We start from the raw sequence: 21,677 nt of genomic DNA, 5'->3' as shown, positions 1-21,677 counted from the left end.
CCTGGCCCTACAAAGTGCAATACTCTTGAGGAAGAAAAGGTACTTCACCTCCACTGCTGTTACAAGGCCCTGAGCCCATATCTCATGCTGAGTCAGAATGCAGTCTTCCTCCACCAACCCCATGATACCGTGGGTCATGATGTGGGCGGTGGAGCCCCTACCCTCCACAGACTCTGAATGCCCCACTTTGGGGCCTTCCCCTTTAGAGCTTCAGGACTGTCCTTTTTTTTTTTTTTGTATAAAATTTAAATTTTATGATCACATCTGGACCTTTTTACACTTAACACAATGGAAATGTTCATATTCATTTTTTTCCCAAAGGAAAAACTTCTTGAGTCATCACTATGTTGCACAGTAGAATAGAAATATGAATTCAGGTACTTGGTAAAGTTTCTAAAGAACGCAAATAACAGACACGATTTAATTTCCAAAATCAAGTCATCAACATGATTTTGTACTACTCTACCTCAGGTTTTACCTAAAAATTCATTATTATTCAGATAAAGATAGCCCCCTCATCACATGTTTTTAAAAAGCCTCTTCCCCACCACAACTTCCTGAGATCTGTGAAGAAACTGCAGTCTTGTGATCAGACTCCATATAGGACTGGCAGTTTTGTAATCGTAGGGAAAAAACGGTGACTGATTTTATGTGTCTATCAGTTGTAGTCTGCTCATCTGATTAGAAGCCTTGACGAATGCCTGGTGGCGATTGCAAATAACTGCCAAGCATATAGGGATGATACACTAGCCCACTGTTTTGGGATCAGCTCTTGTACAAGAGTATAGGAACAAAAACATCTGTAAGTAAGGTATCCGAAAAATAATTGTCCACAACCAAAAAGGCAAGGAGAGTAATTGAGCTTTCAAGGAGTGTGTCCATGTGGTTCCTTCAAGAGGCTGCTCAGGGTGCTGTTGAATGTGTTCCAAGGCCAGCCTGTTATAAGTCTCATTGATTTCAAAAACATAGTAAAATGCTGCCGCACTGGCTAACGGATACAATCCCACTCCAATCCATCCGCTGACGGAAGTTCATCCTTCTCCACGCTCTGTGCAATGGTCCCGAAAATCCTCCTGTTCCCACGGCAAGCGTTAAAGAGTCACTTAGCTCTGAATAATCGGGTGGCTTTGGCATTTCAGAGAAAGCCACCATAAAATAAATCCCCTGGGTCACCCGGCTAGGAGAAAGGTGAGCGCCGCCAGCCTGGAGCACCAGCTACTAGTGATTAAGAACGGCGTAACTGCGGCGGGTCACGCGCGGCCCGGCCCCCGTCGCCGCCGCCAGAGACCCGCTCTGAGGACCCGACCCGGCAGGGAGGCGTCCCCGCCACTTGGGCCTCCGGGCGGCCGGCCCCGCCCCCTGCCGCGCTGCAGCGCCGACACGCCGCGACCAAGGCTGCGCAGGCGGCGCCAGGCCCGGGCTTCGCCACCTTGCAGCGCCGCGAGCGCAGCGCCCGTCAGCGGTCGCCGGCGGAGCCTGCTTGCAAAGCTGAGGTCCCGGATCTCACCCTCCTGTCCCGGGGTGGCCAGCCCGCCCGCCAGGACTGTCCTTCTTGATGGCCATACTCAGTTGCTCTAGGATGACCTGAGGAGCTAGGTAGGGGAGCCCGCCCATCTCCTCCCCAGTGCCCTTTCCCCCAAGGCAGCCCACTGCCCACTTACCTTTACCAACTGGGCCATGGCAATGTGCCACACTTTCACCACCCCTCGCTCACAGCTGCTCACAATGTAGGTATCATTGATCCTGGTGGCCAAGATGGGGTCTTTGTGTCTAAATGTCTTCAGGCACTTCCCTGTGTCTACATCCCACACTTAACAGGAGGGAAAGAGGCGAAGAGATGGGAGCGGGGAAAAAGGGGGAAGAGGAAAGGTTATAATGGAGTTCTGTTCCCCATCACAGAAGCAAAGACTCATCGAGCCCATCAAGTCAGACTCTAGAAGGACTTCCCCTGGCATAGCACCTCCACTGGGCAGGCTCACCAACAGCTCATGTACCCACAGCACAGAGCACCCTTGAATACGGGTGGCTGGGGGAGCCCGCAATCCAGAAGACCTTGGCTATGGCCCTGGAACTTAGCCTTGAGGCCCCAAGTGCTAAACAACTCATCTCCCATCAGCTGATTCCTCAAGCCTGAAAAATGCTTGCTATCGAGTAGATTTCATAAAAATCATGGCATACAGCTTGAGTAGGGGCACGTAAAATTTAAAAAAAAAAAAAAGAAGAAGAAAATCATGGCATACGTGTAGTGTTGTCATTTTTCCCAGATGTTGTCTTCCTGACTCACACCTTCTATCCCCAAAATAAAAGAAGGTCGTCTACCCTCACTTACATTTTTAAATACTTCTGAATCAGACTTTTGGATTTTATGGAGAAATGGTCACGGCTAGGGGTGGGTTTACTGCTGCTTCAACACAGACTATGTTAGAGCAACTGCCTGGCATCTTGTAGTGGGGATGAGAGTGGGTGGGTAGGTGGCAGAACAGGGTTTTCTAAAAGGAAGAAGTTGATGCCGGGCCCAGTGGCTCACGCCTATAATCCCAGCACTTTGGGAGGCCGAGGCGGGTGGATCACAAGGTCAGGAAATCGAGACCAGCCTAGCCAACGTGGTGAAACCCCGTCTCTACTAAAAATAAAAATTAGCTGGGTGTGGTGGCGCACGCCTGTAGTCCCAGCTACTCGGGAGGCTGAGGCAGGAGAATCACTTGAACCCGGGAGGCTGAGGTTGCAGTGAGCCAAGATCATGCCACTGCACTCCAACCTGGCCACAGAGCAAGACTCCATCTCAAAAAAAAAAAAAGGAAGAAGTTGAAAGTGAACTCTATGAATTCAGGAATGAAAACATTAAAGTCTCCTTCAAAGGTACTCCCCAAAAGCACCTTCTTCCTCAGGCAACAGGACAAGTGGCCTGAGACAAAATATAACAACAACCAGAGTTGACACTTATATGGCACTAACAGCCGGCGATCACTCAAGGTGTGTGACATGCATTAGCTCATCTTCACAAGTACTATTATTATTCCCCACTACACAGATGAGGAAACTGAGGCATAGAGAAGTTGGGTTGCCTGCTCAAGTCATGCAGGTGGTGAGTGGCAGAGCCGGGATTTGGACCTAGGGAGTCTGGATCCAGAGGCCATGTGCTTAATCATTTATGCTAGGTTAGCCCTAACTGTGTAAGTTGCTTTCCTTCACTTATATTTCATGTATATATCTTGGCCCATTTATAAAATTACCAGTGGGGCTCTCGTGAGGATTAGATAATGTATGTTAAACATACACAAAATTGGTACTCAGTAAATGGCAGCTGTTGTTGTTCCTGGATTTATTATATTCCCCACTATATATTTATGTATCTGCTTCCATTAGGAGACAATGAGCCCTTTGAAGAAATAAAAAGTTGTATCTAAAGGGCCATATCCTATTATTCTTTTTTCTCCTCAGCACCTAGCTCAGTGTGTAGCTTGTTGTAGGTATTGTACAGATAGTTGTTGAATGGATGGATTGATTGATAGATGGAAGGAAGGAAGGATGGGTGGATGGATGGATGGATGGATAGATGGATGGATGGATGGATTGATGATAAAGAATAAATGACTGCCTGCCTATAGAAATGAGCAAAACAAAGCATTCTGGGCTGGGCGCGGTGGCTCACGCTTGTAATCCCAGCACTTTGGGAGGCCGAGGCGGGCGGATCACGAGGTCAGGAGATCGAGACCACGGTGAAACCACGTCGCTACTAAAAATACAAAAAAAAAAATTAGCCGGGCGTGGTGGCGGGCGCCTGTAGTCCCAGCTACTCAGAGAGGCTGAGGCAGGAAAATGGCGTGAACCCGGGAGGCGGAGCTTGCAGTGAGCCGAGATTGCGCCACTGCACTCCAGCCTGGGCGACAGAGCGAGACTCCGTCTCAAAAAAAAAAAAAAAAAAAAAAAAACAAAGCATTCTGGTAACCCATGGGTTGGGGAAACTTCTTAGAAAATTTAAGGTGCTTCTTTCTCACCTTTTACCTGGCAATCTCTTCCTCCAGATACAAGCCTGTTCTTATACAAGTCCATGCAAGTGATAGTCCCCTGGTGACCACCGAAGATTCGTATGCAAGCCCCACTTTTCAGATCCCAGTATCTGCAAGAATCAGGCCAAAAGAATGTTTGTGAGAGTTCCTGAGGGCCCAGAGGATCATACTGCGTAGAATCCCTGTAGATAAGTAGGTAGTTGGGAGGCAGCAGATTCTCATGGTTCAGCTTAGAGTCAGGGGCCTGGATTTGAATCCCAGCTGCAGCACCTATTTGGTGTAACTTTGAGGAAGTTAATTTCTGTGTAAGTTTCCTTTCCTCATTGATAAAATGGAAATAATAGGAGTCATTGGCCAGGCGCGGTGGCTCACCCCTGTAATCCCAGCACTTTGGGAGGCTGAGGCAGGCGGATCATGAGGTCAAGAGATCGAGACCATTCTGGCCAACATGGTGAAACCCTATCTCTACTAAAAATACAAAAATCAGCTGGGTGTGGTGGTGTGCGCCTGTAGTCCCAGCTACTCGGGAGGCTGAAGCAGGAGAATTGCTTGAATCCGGGAGGCGGAGGTTGCAGCAAGCTGAGATCGTGCCACTGCACTCCAGCCTGCCAATAGAGCGAGACTCTGTCTCAAAAAAAAAAAAAAAAAAAAAAGAGTATTTACGTCATAGGGTTTTTGTGAAGAATTAAATGGACTAATACAGTGATTGTCAATCCTGGGTAACTTCTACCTCCAGGGGCCATTTGGAAATACCTGGAGATATTTTTGGTGGTCACAAGCAGGGAAGGAGGTGCCCCTGGCATCTAGTGCATAGAATCCAGAGATGCTGCTAAACATCCTACATTGCACAGGGCAGGCCCCACAGTAAAGAATTTCCCAGCCCCAGATGGCAATAGTGCCAAGGTTGAGAAACCCTGCACCAGTGGAATAGTGATTAACATGTACAAAATACTTGATCAATGCCAGGTGGTTTTTAGGTAGAAGCATCCTGAATAACCACCAGCCTTAGAATCCATGGCACTGACTCAACAGTACAGAGGATCTTCAAACAAGAGCAACAGAATCCTTTACCAATCACTTCGATCCAAAATATTTATGTACATATAGAGCATATCTGAGAGATGAATTATCCTGTTTTTTAATAAGAACACTTGCCCAAGGTCTCCCAACTGCCATTGATACTTCCGCTTCAGCTAGGCTGCTTTTGAGACAGGACAAAGCAGAATGCTGAGATAATGGTTCTAGAGCAGGCTGCCTGAAGTCCATTCCCAGGGCCATCACTTACTAGCTGTGTGATCCTGGGCAAATTACTGAACCACCACTTATTTCAGTCTCTTCATCTGTAAACTGAGGATAATAATTGTACTTGCGACTGGGCGCGGTGGCTCACGCCTGTAATCCCAGCACTTTAGGAGGCAAGCAGATCACGAGGTCGGGAGATCGAGACCATCCTGGCTAACATGGTGAAACCCCGTCTCTACTAAAAATACAAAACATTAGCCAGGTGTGGTGGCAGGCGCCTGTAGTCCCAGCTACTCAGGAGGCTGAGGCAGGAGAATGGCGTGAACCCGGGAGGCGGAGCTTGCAGTGAGCCAAGATAGCACCACTGCACTCCAGCCTGGCAACAGAGTGAGATTCCGTCTAAAAAATAATAAAAATTTGTACTTACTTCATAGAGTTATTGTGAGGCTTGGCACATAAAAACGATTCATATGTCTTTGGGGTTTTTTGGATATGTTAAGCTTTTTCTTCTAATATTCCCAAGGGTCCTGCAGCCTTACCAATGCCTTACCAGTTTCTCAGAGCCTACAAGGCAGCCACAGTGCATTGAATGATGGCGCAGTGCTCTGAAAGAAAGCGTGTTTTGAATTTCTGTTTCTAGCAATATGGTGGTATATGTCTTCAGGTTGGTTTTTTAAATTTATGCAAGAAAAGGTATTTGATAAATACTTTTAGAAAAATAGGAATAGAGCGGTCACGGGGCTCGCTCCCGAGCGGCAGGTCGGGGCTGGGAGCGGGCGCCGGGGTCGGGGTGGCGGCAGCAGCCTGGGCCGCAAGGTTGACGCCTGCTGCTGCAGCGGCAGAGGCTGAAGGACCCGCCGCGGTGCTGTCGCCGGAGAGGGAGGGCTCCGCTGCCGTCGGTGAAACCAGCCCAGAGAAGTTATGGGATTTGCCCCCGGGTCTCCTGCCCAGCAAGCCAGCGTCATGACCCAGGTGTGGGGGATGATGGTGACGCCTCTCACTCACATGTGAAGGATGGAACTGCTGGACTCCAGGTTCCTTGCTGGGGGCTGAGCGTGGCCTGAGGGACAGGCCCTGGGTCCCGGGATGCCCCTGCCCGAGCCCAGCAAGCAGGAGGGCGAAGAGTGTGAAGGCCAGCCGGGAGCCATCCCCCGAGCCAGCCACGGACGTCGTCCGGGCAGCCCCCAGGAAGCCCAGGGAGTTCTCCAAACTGGTCCTGCTCACAGACTCCAACCAAGATGAGGATACGGTGGGATCCAAGCCCCAGGAAGTGCACTGCGTCCTGTCCCTGGAGATGGCTGGCCCCGCCACCCTCGCCACCCTTGCCACCCTCGCCAGCACCTTGCAGATCCTGCCAGTTGGGCAGGGAGGGGTGGTCCAGCCAGCCCCGCAGATGCCTGAACAGAAGTGCAGCAAGCTGGACACAGCAGCCCCTCAGCCCCTGGAGTTCCTGAGGACACCATTCGGGGGCCACCTCCTGGTGCTGGAGTCCTTCCCGTACAAGCAGGAGAAGGCTGTGGGGGACAAGGTATACTGGAGTGCCGCCAGCATGCTGAGCTGGGCTGCCCGGGCCGGGCCATCACCCGAGGCCTGCGGGCCACAGTGATGCGGGGCCACTGCCACGCGCCCGATGAGCAAGGCATGGAGGCCCGGCGACAGAGGGAGAAGCTGCCCAGCCTGGCCCTGCCAGAGGGCTTGGGAGAGCCCCAGGGTCCTGAGGGCCCTGGAGGCCGAGTGGAGGAGCCACTGGAGGGGGTGGGCCCGTGGCAGTGCCCTGAGGAGCCACAGCCAGAGCCCACTCCTGGGCTGGTGCTGAGCAAGCCAGCCCCGGAGGAAGAGGGACCCCGAGCCCTGTCACTGCTGAGCCTGCCGCCCAAGAAGCGCTCGATCCTGGGGCTGGGACAGGCCCGGCCCCTCGAGTTCCTGAGGACGTGCTACGGGGGCAGCTTCCTGGTACACGAGTCGTTCCTCTGCAAGTGGGAGAAGGCTGTCGGGGACAAGGTGTATTGGACCTGCCGGGACCACGCGCTGCACAGCTGCTGGAGCCGGGCCATCACCCAGGGACAGCGGGTGACCGTGATGCGTGGGCACTGCCACCAGCCCGATATGGAGGGCCTGGAAGCCCGGCGGCAGCAGGAGAAGGCCATGGAGACGCTGCAGGCTGGGCAGGACGGCCCTGGGAGCCAAGTGGACACGCTGCTCCAAGGCGTGGATAGTCTGCTTTACCGCAGGGGTCCGGGTCCCCTGACTCTCACCAGGCCTCGGCCCAGAAAGCGAGCAAAGGTCGAAGACCAGGAGCTGCCAATCCAGCCCGAGGCCCGGGAAGGATCCCCAGACGAGGACCAGGACATGGACGCAGACCCTGGAGGCCCTGAGTTCCTGAAGACGCCCCTGGGGAGCAGCTTCCTGGTGTACAAGTCCTTCCTCTACCGGCGGGAGAAGGCGGCCGGGGAGAAGGTGTATTGGACCTGCCCGGGCCAGGCCCTCCGCATGGGCTGCCGCAGCCGTGCCATGACCCAGGGCCGGCGGGTCATGGTCATGCGCAGGCACTGCCACCCACCGGACCTGGGCGGCCTGGAGGCCCTGCGGCAGCGGGAGCACTTCCCCAACCTGGCGCAGTGGGACAGCCCGGATCCTTTCTGGCCCCTGGAGTTCCTGAGGACTTCCCTGGGGGGCAGGTTCCTGGTCCTTCCTCTACAGGAAGGAGAAGGCGGCTGGGAAAAAGGTGTACTGGATGTGCCGGGACCAGGCTCGGCTGGGCTGCCGGGACCAGGCTCGGCTGGGCTGCCGCAGCCGCGCCATCACCCAGGGCCACCACATCATGGTCACGCACAGCCACTGCCACCAGCCTGACCTGGCGGGCCTGGAGGCCTTGAGGCAACGGGAGCGGCTCCCCACTGCCGCCCAGCAGGAGGACCCAGAAAAGATTCAAGTTCAGCTGTGCTTCAAGATGTGTTCTCCTGAAAGCCAGCCGATTTATGGGGACATCAAAGACATCAGACTGGATGGCGAGTCCCAGTGAGGCGATGTCGGCAGAGGAGCTCTGAGCCGCCCACCCGAGGTGGCTTCACATCCACACAGGCACTTCCCATCCACTTAGGTTTGGCTTGGCAGAAACTTCTTTTCATTCTTCCAAAGCATCGATGGTCTTCGCGTCTCCTCAGGAGGAATTCTTGGATGGTGTCCTTGTGTCGGCGGAGAACAGTGCTCAGAGCTGGCGCTTGCAGACGCAGCTGTCGTGGGGCAGGGCGGTGGCGCCTTCCTGACCTTTGGAAGACGTGACGAAGCTGCCTGGACGCGGACGCCCCTGCTGTCCGGCCACAGCACCCCTGGGTTTGCAGAGCACGCAGCCTTCCCAGGGCTTTCCACCTGGCGAGGGCTCGCTCTGCTCAGCATGGTGCAAAGTGAATGCCCCTGTCTTGGAGCCTGGGCACGTTTGGGGAACTTCCTGCTCAAACTGAGCTGCCCCGCATAGGCCAGGTCAAGCCACACCAATCTTTTCTGGACAGGTGCTGGGTAGGCCTTCCTGGTCTCTGGCCGCCTGTGCCAGGGTGCAGCCATCCCCAGCAACCTGAGCCGGCCAAACCAGAGGCCTCGCTCCGCGCTCCACACTTTCCTTTCTGTGCTCCTTCCAAGTTAAATTAACCCCCCTCTCCACGATTCCCACGGCAGGCGTCATTCCCCGAGATGGGAGCCAGCCCAGGGGTCAGCAGGAGCCAGTGCTGGGCACACGTGCCCAGACTGAGGCCAGCGGCATCCTGGGTGGCCCAGGTCCATCCTGGGCAGCAGAGGTGTGTCCCCTTCTGTCAAGCAGCTTCACAGAGTGTGGCTTCGCCAGTCAGAGGGAGCAGTCCGGAGAGGCAAGATGACCCCACCGGGACTGCAGAGCCTCCTGCTTACTAACAAGGACCTGTCCTCAGCCGCGAGGTCCTTCGCTCCCACCCTGTAATTGTGGGGGGAGTGCCAGCAACAGGCCTGTCCCCTGGCAAGTTGGCCACGGAGCCCACCATCCGCTGCAAGGCTATGACAGCCCGGGCACCCCTGCTTCTCCTCTGCTTGTACGGTTCCCCCAGTAAATCCTATTTTCCAACTCAAAAAAAAAAAAAAAAAAGAAAAGAAAAATAGGAATAGAAGGAACTTTCTGGATTTAGTAAAAGGTATAAGCCAAAGTCATAACAGCAAGTATTATGCTCAGTGGAGAAACTGTAGATGTATTCCCTTCCAGAAGGGGAACAAGATGAAGATGCCCACTCTCACTGCTACTGCCTGCCACAGCACTGGAAGGCCTAGGCAAAGTTAGAAGGAAAGAAAAACAAAAGATGGTATAGGCATTAGAAAAGAAGATAATATATTGTCAGCCGGGCACGGTGGCTCATGCCTGTAATTCCAGCACTTTGGTAGGCCGAGGTGGGCAGATCACAAGGTCAGGAGATTGAGACCATCCTGGCCAACACAGTGAAACCACGTCTCTACTAAAATACAAAAAAGCATTAGCCGGGCGTGGTGGCCCATGCCTGTAGTCCCAGCTACTCGGGAGGCTGAGGCAGGGGAATCCTTTGAATCAGCGAGTTGGAGGTTACAGTGAGCCGAGATCGCGCCATAGCACTCCAGCCTGGCAACAGAGTGAGACTCCATCTCAAAAAAAAAAAAAAAAAAAAAAAAAAAAAAAAGATAATATATTGTAATTTGCAGTTGATAAGATTGTCTACATAGAAAAACCAATTATTGGCTGGGTGCAGTGGCTCACGCTAGTAGTCCCAGCACTTTGGGAGGCCAAGGTGGGCAGATCATGAGGTCAGGAGATCGAGACCATCCTGGCTAGCACGGAGAAACTTTGTCTCTACTAAAAATACAAAAAATTAGCCAGGCGTGGTGGCAGGTGCCTGTAGTCCCAGCTACTCGGGAGGCTGAGGCAGGAGAATGGCGTGATCACGGGAGGCGGAGCTGGCAGTGAGCCAAGATCGCACCACTGCACTCTAGCCTGGGCGACAGAACAAGACTCTGTCTCAAAAAAAAAAAAAAGCGAAAAGCAGAATTTCCCTCCCCATCACATTTTAAAACATTCTCCAAATGCATACCCAAAAACAAAACAAACAATTTTCAAGGAGGGGGATTTTGATTAAAAACAGAAAGACAGTGGACTAGATCAGAGAGCACAGGGACATTCTCATGCACATACGGGAAATTTCCATGTGATAAAGCTAGCACCACAAATCAATGGAGGAAGTGGCAGGTTATATAGTAGTTGCTGTCGGGGAGAAACTGCTCACTTTATTTAAATATGAATAAATGAAATGGAAACCCTAACGCCACATACAAGGTTGAATTGCAAATAGATTTAAAAAATGAATGCAAAAGATAAAACTATAATGTTGATAGAAGAAAATATTAGAAAATATCTTTGTGACCTAGAAGAGGGAAGAATCACAGAAATGAGGAAAAAAAAAAGAAAACCCTGATAAACTGATGTTTTTATTACATTCATATTAAGATTTTTTCTTTTTTTTTTGAGACTGAGTTTCGCTCTTGTTGCCCAGGCTGGAGTGCAGTGGCACCTCCCAGGTTCAAGTGATTCTCCTGCCTCAGCCTTCCTGAGTAGCTGAGATTACAGGCATGTGCCACCATGCCTGGCTAATTTTGTATTTTTAGTAGAGACGGGTTTCTCCATGTTGGTCAGGCTGGTCTCAAACTCCCGACCTCAGATGATCCGCCCGCCTCGGCCTCCCTAAGTGCTGGGATCACATGCATGAGCCACTGTGCCCGGCCCATATTGAGAATTTTTGTTCAACAAAATTCATGTAGATACTATGAACAAAGTTAATAGATAGTCCTGGCAAGAGGGAATTCTCTGGCAGATGGCCTTTGCGCTTCATCTGCACCGTTGGCTCACCGGGGTCTCCAGCCTGCTGGCCCACGATGCAGATTTTGCACTTGCCAGCCACCTTGATCACACAAGTCAATACTTTTTGGTAAATCTCCTATGTGTATACACATTCTATTGGTTCTGTTTCTCTGGAGACCCTGACTAATACACATATGAAAAGGTGTTCAACTTCATTAGTAATCAGGAAAGTTAAATGGGTTTTATTTAATACCCATCAGATTGACAAAACTGTTAGATTGACAGTATTAAGTGTTGGTGAGAATGCATAAGAAGAGATATTCTCATATGCTGTCAATGGGAATGTAAATTAATACAATTACATTGGAAAACAGTTTAGTACTCCTTCCTAAAAATTCCCATACTAAGAATACACCTTTAAAAAACTCGTGCACATGGGCACCAGGGGACACATCCAAGACCCGTCTCTGGCAGCATTCTTTGAAATAATTAAAAACTAGAAACAAGGGTCGGGTGCAGTGGCTCACACCTGTAATCCCAGCACTTTGGGAGGCCGAGGTGGGTGGATCATGAGGTCAGGAGACAGAGACCATCCTGGCTAACATGATGAAAACCCTTCTCTACTAAAAAATACAAAAAAAAATTAGCCGGACGTGGTGGTGGGAGCCTGTAGTCTCAGCTACTTGGGAAGCTGAGGCAGGAGAATGGTGTGAACCTGGGAGGCGGAGCTTGCAGTGAGCCGAGATGGCATCACTGCACTCCAGCCTGGGCGACAGAGTAAGACTCCATTTCAAATAAATAAATAAATAAATAAATAAATAAATACTATAAACAATGCAAATGTCCACCAACAGAAAAACAAATAAATGAGTTACGATAGACTCATCCAATTTAATACAGTATCTCAGCGAAAATAAGTTAATTACTGCCACCTACATCATATAGGTGAATCTCAAAAACATAGTTCCATGTAAGAATGGAACTATTATATTTTTAAAATATAATTCCTTTGGAGTTCAAAAACAGGCAAAAGCAACTAATACTTTTGGAGATGTATAAGAAGGAAGCAAAAATGATAAAGAAATGCAAGGGAATCATTAGTATAAAATTAGAATAATATTACCTCTGGTTGGCAAGAAGAAGCAAGAAGAGAAGGGCACAGTGGGAGGGTTAGGGAACGGTGGTATCTTATTTCTTGGCCTGAGTAATGGACGCATGAGTGTTTGTTATATTGTTTAAAAATATACATACATATGTGATTTTTTGGGTTTTTTTTTTTTTTTTTTTTTGAGATGGAGTCTCACTCTGTCACCCAGGCTGGAGTGCAGTGGCATGATCTAGGCTCACTGCAAGCTCCGCCTCCCGGGTTCACGCCATTCTCCTGCCTCAGCCTCCCGAGTAGCTGGGACTACAGGCACCCGCCACCACGCCCCGCTAATTTTTTGTATTTTGTTTAGTAGAGATGGGGTTTCACTATGTGAGCCAGGATGGTCTCGATCTCCTGACCTCGTGATCCACCGGCCTCGGCCTCCCAAAGTGCTGGGATTATAGGCGTGAGCCACTGTGCCTGGCCACATATGCATTTTTAAAACACTATTTTGCCTCTATAGTCTGTCTCATACCCATAAAAAGCCACGTTCCCCTGAAAGAATCTGTAAGAACAAATGTAAATTATTTCTTCATCTAAGAATGCTAATAAAGAAAATTTTTCTTATTTGCAGTCATCAATTAGAAAATATATCTGATAACGGTTATAAATCTATCTCATTCAAATTTTAAGCAATATATACATTCCTTTTTCCTTGCCAAAAAAAAATAAGCTGAAGGTATTCTAGAAGTCAATATCTTCTAGGATAACTGTTAAATATAAAAAGAAAGAAGCATGCACACTTCTTCCATGAGCTGCCTCTAGGCCGTAGGTGGGATGGGGATCATGATGCCTTTGGGCTCCTCACCTGATACTTAGGTCATAGCTTCCGCTTAGGAGAAAGTTTGCCTCCTCACACAGGAAGAGGGCCCGGACACTCCCGGCATGGCCTCGGAATTCAACGGGTATCGCTTTTACTTGTATGATGTCCAGAAGATGGATCTTTTGATTAGATGACACAGCTATCAGATCTCCCCCGGAATAGTGGATGACTCTGTTTTGATCCCACCTGAGTGCCAGGGGAAAAGGATTATCCATGAAAGAAGAGTCAGTGTCCCTCCTGGGACTGACTTAGCCCTATGACTTTGCCTACAGCAGTGGTGTAAAGGAAAATTCAGGGCCTTTCAACAAGGGAGGCAGCAGAAGGCAAGGTCGAGAATTAACAGGCCCCGAGGGATCCCCACTCTCATACGATGACAAAAATCCATTTCCGTTAAATTTAAACACTAAATCTTTTTTTAAATTCTGTAAATGTATGCTAAATCCCTGAGAGAGAATGGAGTATGTGGCATTGCCCAAATTTAATTGATCATGGAAACCTTTTTTCTTGGAAAACATCAGAGGAACACAGTTGGGAAGTCCTGTGCACACTGTGTTTCTTTTCTTTTGTTTTTTCCCTTAATCAATATCCAGTGAGCATATATTAGGTTCAAAGTCCTGTGCTAGTAGATACCACAGGAAATATAAATAATTATCAGATAAGGACCTTACTTACAATGAGCTTATTGTCCCATAAAACTAGGTGAGTTGAATTAATTTTTCAATCATAGGATTATTAGCAAATAGGTAAAGTATGAACAGGATGACCAAATAATGTATTGTCCAAACTGAGAGTTTTTTATTGTAAAAGGGGATACTATTTATTTATTTTTAGAGACAAGGTCTTGCTCTGTTACCCAGGCTGGAGTACAGGGGCCCAGTAATAACTCCCTGTAACCTACAACTCTTGGCCTCAAGTGATCCTCCTACCTCAGCCTCCCAAAGTTCTGGAATTACAGGCATGAGCCACCACGCCCAACCTGGGGACACTATTGTTAATGACACTAGGAATGCAGAGTAGAGAGGGATTGTTCCAATAAACAATGATGTATAGTCACTCTAAATATGAGGAGCTTTGAGACCAACCTGACCAGATAATGAAACCCTGTCTCTACAAAAAAATTCAGAAATTAGCCAGGCGTGGTGGCATGTGCCTATAGTCTCAGCTACTTAGGAGGCTGAGGCAGCAGAATCGCTTGAGCCCAGGAGGTGGAGGTTACAAGGAGCCAAGATTGCACCACTGCACCCCAGCCTGGACGACAGAATGAGGTTCACTCTGAAAAAAGAAATACGGATAGTATGGTGATAACTGTTCTTTAAAACATATATGTGTGTGTGTATATATATACATAAAAATATATGTATATATATACATGTACATATGTGTATTATGTGTATATATATATGTGTGTATATGTATACACATATATAAGGAGCAATTCTTGATATTTTTGCCCTTGTTCCGTTTGTCATACCTAGCATTCAACTAGTCACCATCTCTTCTAAAGAGCAGTTATCACCATACTATCCATAAAAACTCAACTTTGCCTTTCCCCTATCTTATCTGTTCTGTCTTCCCCATACTGACTGTTCTATTGTCAAGATGCAATTTGTTAATGATTCATGGCCAAAAATAAAGTAGAGGTGGACTTTGCAAAACCTTGTGAATATAAAGTGAAGTCCTAGGCCTAAAATATGGCAGAAAGTTGCTTATTAAAGGACCTTCTTCTCTCGGCATATTGAAATGATGTCAGCGTATGCAATTATAAATACAATGGTCATATTTACCATGGGAAGATATCTATAGTACTTTGCTGGGCTGGGTTACAGAAATATGTGCAATATAACACCACTTCTACTTAAAGTATGTGCTAAGTATGCAAAGAAAAGAATTCTAGAAGGGTAGACACCAATATTAACGGTGGTTATTGCTAGGTGATAGACTACAGGAAAACTTTGCCTTTCTCTATACATTTTCTGGCATTTGGAAGATTTTTTCCAATAACCATATATTATTTCTAAAATTAATATAACAAAATTAAGATATTTCAAAAAACAAAGATTTTATGTGTGACTTGTGCAAAAGGTTGTTGGTCAGCGTACCCAAAATTTAGAAAGGGAAAGTGTCCTTTGCCCACTGCCAAGAATGGTGCAAAATGAAGCAGCTGTTGTCTGCATGGGATCATGTGCAAGTTCAGGGCTGGAGCTTGAGGTGAGGAGAACTTGCCTTTCCATGTGCACAAAGGTCAGGGAAATCCCAAGCGTCAGTGTGGATAACTCAAGCATCCCTAAGACCCAGATTCCGACCCCAGTACCTACATGTCAGAGAGAATGCGAACATTGTAGGTCCCACAGAAAACATTTCTCTCCTCCATCAGGACCTGCTGCGTTTCCTGGTTCTGGTATGCAGTCCACAGGTTGTACTCATTCTAACAAGGGAATATTTGAAGTTAAAGCTCAGTGGTAACTGCAAATACCCACAGTCCCAGAACCCCTAGGGTCTCCCTGGCAAAGGCACAGGGCTCACGGATTCTTCCTCTGAAGGCTGAGGCCGCTGCTTTGCAGAGAAGGGAGCAGCCAGTGAGCAAGCACCAGAGGAAACCATGAGTTAGAAAATGTCGGGTCAAGGTTCTTAATTCTTCTTTCATCTCTTTGCTTTTCCATGTGCCCTGATTCCATGGCCTCAACCTCCTAAGTAGCAGGGATTACAGGCATGCGCCACCACACCTGGCTAATTTTTGTATTTTTAGTAGCGATGGAGTTTCACCACGTTGGCCAGGCTGGTCTCGAACTCCTGACCTCAGGCGATCCGCCTGCCTCAGCCTCCCAAAGTGCTAGGATTACAGGTGTGAGCCACCACGCCCAGCCTGCATTTGCATTTCAAAGTTTTTATACATCTGCAACCTTCATTTGTCCTTGCAGCTGCCTTACAAGGTAGATCACTTGCCCCACAAACTGTTCTCATTATTTTACAGATAAGGTATCTGGGACTCAGGGAAAGGAAATCAATTTTATCAAGTCTTGACATGGGCGCTTTCATTTGCTTCCCAATCTTTCTTTCTTTACTTCCTGCCTGCCTGCCTGCCTTCATTCTTCCTCCCTCCTTCCCTTCCTCCTTTGCTTCCTCTATCACATACCTTCTGGCATTCCAGACATGTTAAATTCTGGCACAGATGACTGAACTAGACTCTCAGTTCCATTTATATTCCCTGCCATATTCTATCCTCAAATAGCCAGAAGTAACAGTCCCATTAGACTAGCAGGAAACAAAAAGCAGAATATATTTATCTTGAAGGCAAAGAAGAACACAGCATCATGTTTGCACCTGAGAGTCCTCTTGGGGACATCTCTGAAGTCTCCTTCCAAACCTTAGCCTTCTGCTCCAAGCCTTTAGACTCTTCCTCAGATGCCGTCTTTCCTCTGCTCCCTCTCCTTCTTAATCTTTAACCATGTAGCAATGCCCACCAAGAACTCTCTGCCCAGAAGACTCTGCCAACCTGCCTCCCCTCCAGTGTCCAGGGAGTTTTCCATATCCCAGCCTGAATTAAATGATGCCGCCCTGGATTCTCCCAACCCAGGGCAGAATTCATTGGCCCTTGCTCATCTCCTAAGTTTTCTGAGCCCAAGAAGCCACATGGTGGAGTCATTGGGAGGGAAAAGACCTGAGGTTAAATTCCAGCTCTGCCACTGCCCAGCTGTGAGACCTTGGGCACTTTCTCACACCATATCCTTCATTTCCACATCCATAAACTGGGAGCAACAACACCTCCTCGATCTATGGTGAAATCAAGTACATGCTGTATGCAGCGCTATGGGCATCAGGCACACAGTTTACACTCATGCTATTACTCACCACCCTGAGAAGCACTCACCCCCACTTTTCCTAGGAGACTCTGTAACTGCTTAGTCTTGCTGTTTCATGTGTTCTCCACACTGCTTCACCTGCTTCTCTGCTTCTCTCCCTTTTCTCTCTCTCTCTCAATCTCTCTCTCTCTTTTTTTCTTTTTTTTGAGATGGAGTCTCGCTCTCTTGCCCAGGCTGGAGTGCAGTGGCGTGATCTCCACTCACTACAATCTCCGTCTCCTGGGTTCAAGCGATTCTTCTGCCTCAGCGTCCCGGGTAGCTGGGATTATAGGCATGCACTACCATGCCTGGCTAATTTTCTATATTTTTAGTAGAGACAGGGTTTTGTCATGTTGGCCAGGCTGGTCTTGAACTCCTGACCTCAGGTGATCTGCCTGCCTCAGCCTCCCAAAGTGCTGGGATTACAGGCATGAGCCACTGCACCTGGCCCCTTTTCTTAAATTATACATGTAAGAATTAAAGAAAGAGGAGAGAAACACGAAGGATGGCTTGACAGTCAACAGGTTTATTTCAAATCTGGGGGGAATTCTGACTGAGTTACGTCAGAAGCTGCACTCTCTTACAGACTAAAAGTCTTTAAGGATTCAGGGTGGGAGAGTTTATCAGGTGCTTGGACTGCTTCTGTGTCTCTTTGTTGTGCTTATCTGGGAGGGAGAGTTGTGTGTCTGTCCCCATACATCTTTCTGCAGCTGCAGGCATACCCCTGCGTCTGCTTCAGCTTCCCTATCTTAGTGCTCTTGAATGGAAAGGAATGTGCTCATGATGGCCCGCTGTTTTACTGGGGCCCATTGTATGAGGGTGAAGTTTGGCAGTTACCCAAGAGACTTTCCCCCCACCTCTCTCTGTGCCTGAGATGTCTTATCTGTGTTTTACTGTCTGTTCTTTCTGGTTGCTTGTAGTTAGATTTCCTTGAAATGCATGAGACTAGAAAGGGACCTGGAACTTAAAGTGGGGGTGTTTGTCTGAGATGACGGTGCTCCAGTTCTGTCAATACATTCCTAGAATGTCAAACACTGGCTGGGCAGTCCTTCTGTTGGGCCATTACTGACTGCATCACCCAAGGGAGAAGGGTGTTCTTTGTGTTATACTTAAAAGAGCAACAGACTTGAAAACAAACGCAGGTCCATGTTCAAATGAATGCCTCTTTCACTCAGCTGGCTGGGAGAGCTTGACCTCTCTGTGCCTCAGTTTCTCTATCTATAAAATGGGTGAAGGGACCAGCTCAGAAATGAATAACTGCAGGTCAAATGAAATCCAGAAATGTGTTTTCTTTTCTTTTTCTTTTTCTTTTTTTTTTTTTTTTTTTGAGATGGAGTCTTGCACTGTCACCCAGGCTGGAGTGCAGCGGTGCGATCTCGGCTCACTGCAAGCTCTGCCGCCCAGGTTCACGCCATTCTCCTTCCTCAGCCTCCCGAGTAGCTGGGACTACAGGTGCCCGCCACCACGCCCAGCTAATTTTTTGTATTTTTAGTAGAGACGGGGTTTCACTATGTTGGCCAGGCTGGTCTCAAACTCCTGACCTCGTCATCCGCCCGCCTCGGCCTCCCAAAGTGCTGGGATTACAGGCATGAGCCACCATGCCTGGCCCAGCAATGTGTTTTCTTTGGCCTAGGTAGTTTTTAAAACTGCTTTTAAATGGTTGCCAGCATTTAATAAAAGCAAGAGATTTCACATAATATGTCAGGTTTCTATCTTCTAAGGCTTAGATGGTCTAGCAGGTCAGGGGCCTCAAGACAATCTCTCAAGACAATAATTAGCCAGAACTGAGCAGTGGCTGGCCCTTCAGATGCAGGTGAACTGTCCAGTCCATGACAGCCACACCGTCCGCTACTGCCCACACCACCCATCTCCTCCTTTGTGTCACCTGCTTGGCCCCTACAGGTCATATGAGCTAGATGCTCTCTCTGGATGCTTCTGTTTCTCAAATTCTAATTTAACATAGCTTCCTTATGGGAAGCGACAGTCAAACCATCCCCTATTAACTATCCTTTTGGGGCCAGTTGAATAGACTTCAAGATAGACTTTAAGCAGAGAGGAGGGGGCAGAAATCTAACGGTTTTAGGAATATCAACCATGCCTTTGATAGGCAAAGCAAAGAGCTCGAAGAGTCTTCCGGTCACTCTTCATTATTGCCCAAGAACTAGTGCAGAGGACTACATTTAATTAACTCTCCCCTTCCATCCTAGAGCCAGAATAAGTGAGGGATGAGGGAGCCGAATTCATCTAGGCCCTAGGCATTCTGGAACCAGCCCGGGCCCTCCCCTCGGGTCCTCCTGAAATTCCTGAGCAGCAGATGCCGGGGCCTCCAGAGGCATGGGCTGATGGGGTTGCTCCTGGCCTCTGAACTTGCCACTAAATGACCTGGTGCCGTGGACACAGAACACTGCCATGGGCTTTGAAGTAAGGAAGAACCCTGAGAGGACAACCAAATCAATCCACCCATCCAACAGATGAGTAAAGCAAGGCTTAAGAATAGGAAGTGTCGGGCTGGGCACAGTGGCTCATGCCTGTAATCCCAGCACTTTGGGAGGCCGAGGCGGGCGGATCACGAGGTCAGGAGATCAAGACCATCCTGGCTAACACGGTAAAACCCTGTCTCTACTAAAAATACAAAAAAAATTAGCCGGGCGTGGTGGCACGCACCTGTAGTCCCAGCTACTTGGGAGGCTGAGGCAGGAGAATGGCGTGAACCTGGGAGGCAGAGCTTGCAGTGAGCCAAGATTGTGCCACTTGCAAGTCAGTAGCAACACAGAACTTTGGTCTTCCTTAAGGAGTGTTACCTGTCGTGATCCTCTGTCCTCACTCCAGGGCTGAGTCTGGACCTCGCCTTCAATGGCCAATTAGAATGAGATGCTCACAGCTACTTGCCCCAGATGCTGTTGGAACCCACCTTCGTTCTCAGCTTCCACTGCGGATGTTTCACACGCATGCGCTTCCCGTCATCTACCATTTTAGGAACTGGGATAGAAACCTTATTGGCATAATTAGAATCAATTCCTCTTGTGTAGGACCCCTGGAAAAAGACAAAAAAACAAAAATAAAAACAGAAAATGGCTACTCTTGGTGCTGATTCTGCAGGAGGAAGGGAAAAACTAGTTCTTGGCAAAATCTGAAGGATGGGTAAGCCCTGGCTGCGTCAAGCAGGCCCAGTTCTGGCCAGTTCCTCTGGCAGTGCGTGCAGATCGAATAGAGGAGAAAAATAAACACCAAATACCACAGAGGGACCAGCAAAGATGGTCAGACTATCGCCAGCCTCACCATAGCTGCTGCTTCTCATCCTCTGTCCTCTCTGCTGGGGGAAAAAAAAAATCCAAGTTACCAATATCCATGGTTTAGGGTGAGACTTCTGGCAAGAAACTGAGAAGTAAAAATGCTGGAGAAGACCGCCATTGGGGAAAGTTGCATTTTAATTTAAAAAAATATTTTGCAGCCTTATAAACATCTGTGCTCCATATGAGGCTGATGCAGAAACACATTTATGGCTTTCTTGCTGCGTAAGCTGCGATATAACTCCCTAGGGGCTGGGGGTTCTCTGTTTTGTGAGGTGTTAGAAAGACTCTGCCTCTCTGCTCTTGAGCGGTCTCTATCCCTATTGTCTGGTGAGGTGCACGGACAATGAGAGAGTACTCAGTTACCAACAGGAGTTTGGACCAAAAAGAAGGGACCCATGAAGTCTAAAAGGCCACAAATGTAGAGCAGGAGGCCAGCTAAGGGTTTACTGAAAGGTCCACAGTCAGATCAGTCTCAACACGAAAATGAAGCTGGTCTCAGGCATTCCCCTTTCAGACTTGCAGGAAGTACCTGCAAGAAGGTAATCTGGTTCTGAATGAAGCCATGCGCTGACAAGTCCATCTTGACCTGTTGGGCCATGGCGGCCCAGTGCTGGCTCACAGAGGCGCACTTGTTCAGGGTGTGTCTATCCAGCATTCCTGGAAAAAAAAAAAAAAGATGGACCCAGAAACCCCAGAACTGAGCCAAGATGGGAGGTGTCCGGGAAATCCCCTCATACACCCCAGCATACTTAGAATGTACTTGGAGAGGTGGATGGGAAGGTAACGGATGAAGTCTCGGTATTTGCTGAACCCAGAAGACAGGTCTCTGATGTCATCCAGGTTAACCAATAGATTGCAGGGATCGTACCCTGGCTTGGTTATGTCTCCTTTTCCAGAAAACAGCCTATTCATTTCGGAAACACACCGGAGTGAATTCCTCCATGGTTCCTCTAGAGTGAAGCCAGAGAAAGGTACGTGGTTGAGTTGGCTCTGTAGAAACTCCAGACCAAGAACAAGTGCTCACCAAAAGCTCTCCTACAAAATAAACCTCCTCAGACTCTACCCTTAGGCCACTAGATTTTTGTCATCTCTTCTGCAACATGAGAATAGAATCTTTTGACCCAGATATAGATGTACTTTTCAGCTTTTTCAGCCCAAGGAGAAGTCTAGAGTATCAGAGTCTGAAATGACATTGTGCCTGGAATTTTCTTAAAAATACTTCAACCGGGCCGGGGGCGGTGGCTCACGCCTGTAATCCCAGCACTTTGGGAGGCCGAGGTGGGCGGATCACAAGGTCAGGAGATCCAGACCATCCTGGCTAACACAGTGAAACCCCGTCTCTACTAAAAATACAAAAAATTAGCCAGGCGAGGTGGTGGGCGCCTGTAGTCCCAGCTACTCGGGAGGCTGAAGCAGGAGAATGGCATGAACCCCGGGGGGCAGAGCCTGCAGTGAGCCGAGATCGTGCCTCTGCACTCCAG

General features: G+C 48.7%; 2 protein-coding genes and 1 pseudogene across 5 annotated transcripts in view; 1 reads left to right on the top strand and 2 right to left on the bottom strand.

The window, feature by feature from the left end:
- The window catches only part of FBXW10B (F-box and WD repeat domain containing 10B), a 36,613-nt gene that overhangs the window by 9,831 nt on the left and 5,105 nt on the right, over nt 1-21,677 (bottom strand). For all 4 annotated transcript variants that reach the window (XM_032138017.2, XM_058431992.1, XM_032138019.2 and 1 more), the window contains exons 3-9: nt 20,946-21,146; nt 20,726-20,853; nt 19,815-19,937; nt 15,380-15,489; nt 13,050-13,250; nt 3,999-4,120; nt 1,662-1,810 (exon numbers count right to left, since the gene is read on the bottom strand). In XM_032138017.2, the coding sequence (XP_031993908.1) occupies nt 1,662-1,810; nt 3,999-4,120; nt 13,050-13,250; nt 15,380-15,489; nt 19,815-19,937; nt 20,726-20,853; nt 20,946-21,146 (1,034 nt within the window). The remainder of the gene's footprint in view (nt 1-1,661; nt 1,811-3,998; nt 4,121-13,049; nt 13,251-15,379; nt 15,490-19,814; nt 19,938-20,725; nt 20,854-20,945; nt 21,147-21,677) is intronic.
- On the bottom strand, nt 593-1,158 carry LOC116458422 (lysosomal enzyme trafficking factor-like; annotated as a pseudogene).
- On the top strand, nt 6,154-8,898 carry LOC116458420 (FLYWCH-type zinc finger-containing protein 1-like). Its single transcript, XM_032753875.2, is given in 4 exon segments — nt 6,154-6,374; nt 6,376-6,787; nt 6,790-7,936; nt 7,938-8,898. Coding segments are annotated over 4 exon segments (1,932 nt in total). The 5' UTR covers nt 6,154-6,338; the 3' UTR covers nt 8,275-8,898.

The sequence above is a fragment of the Hylobates moloch genome, unplaced genomic scaffold (assembly GCF_009828535.3).
Source record: "Hylobates moloch isolate HMO894 unplaced genomic scaffold, HMol_V3 SCAFFOLD_19, whole genome shotgun sequence".
In the NCBI taxonomy this organism is placed as follows: Eukaryota; Metazoa; Chordata; class Mammalia; order Primates; family Hylobatidae; genus Hylobates; species Hylobates moloch.
This window is presented reverse-complemented; position numbering and strand designations above follow the sequence as displayed.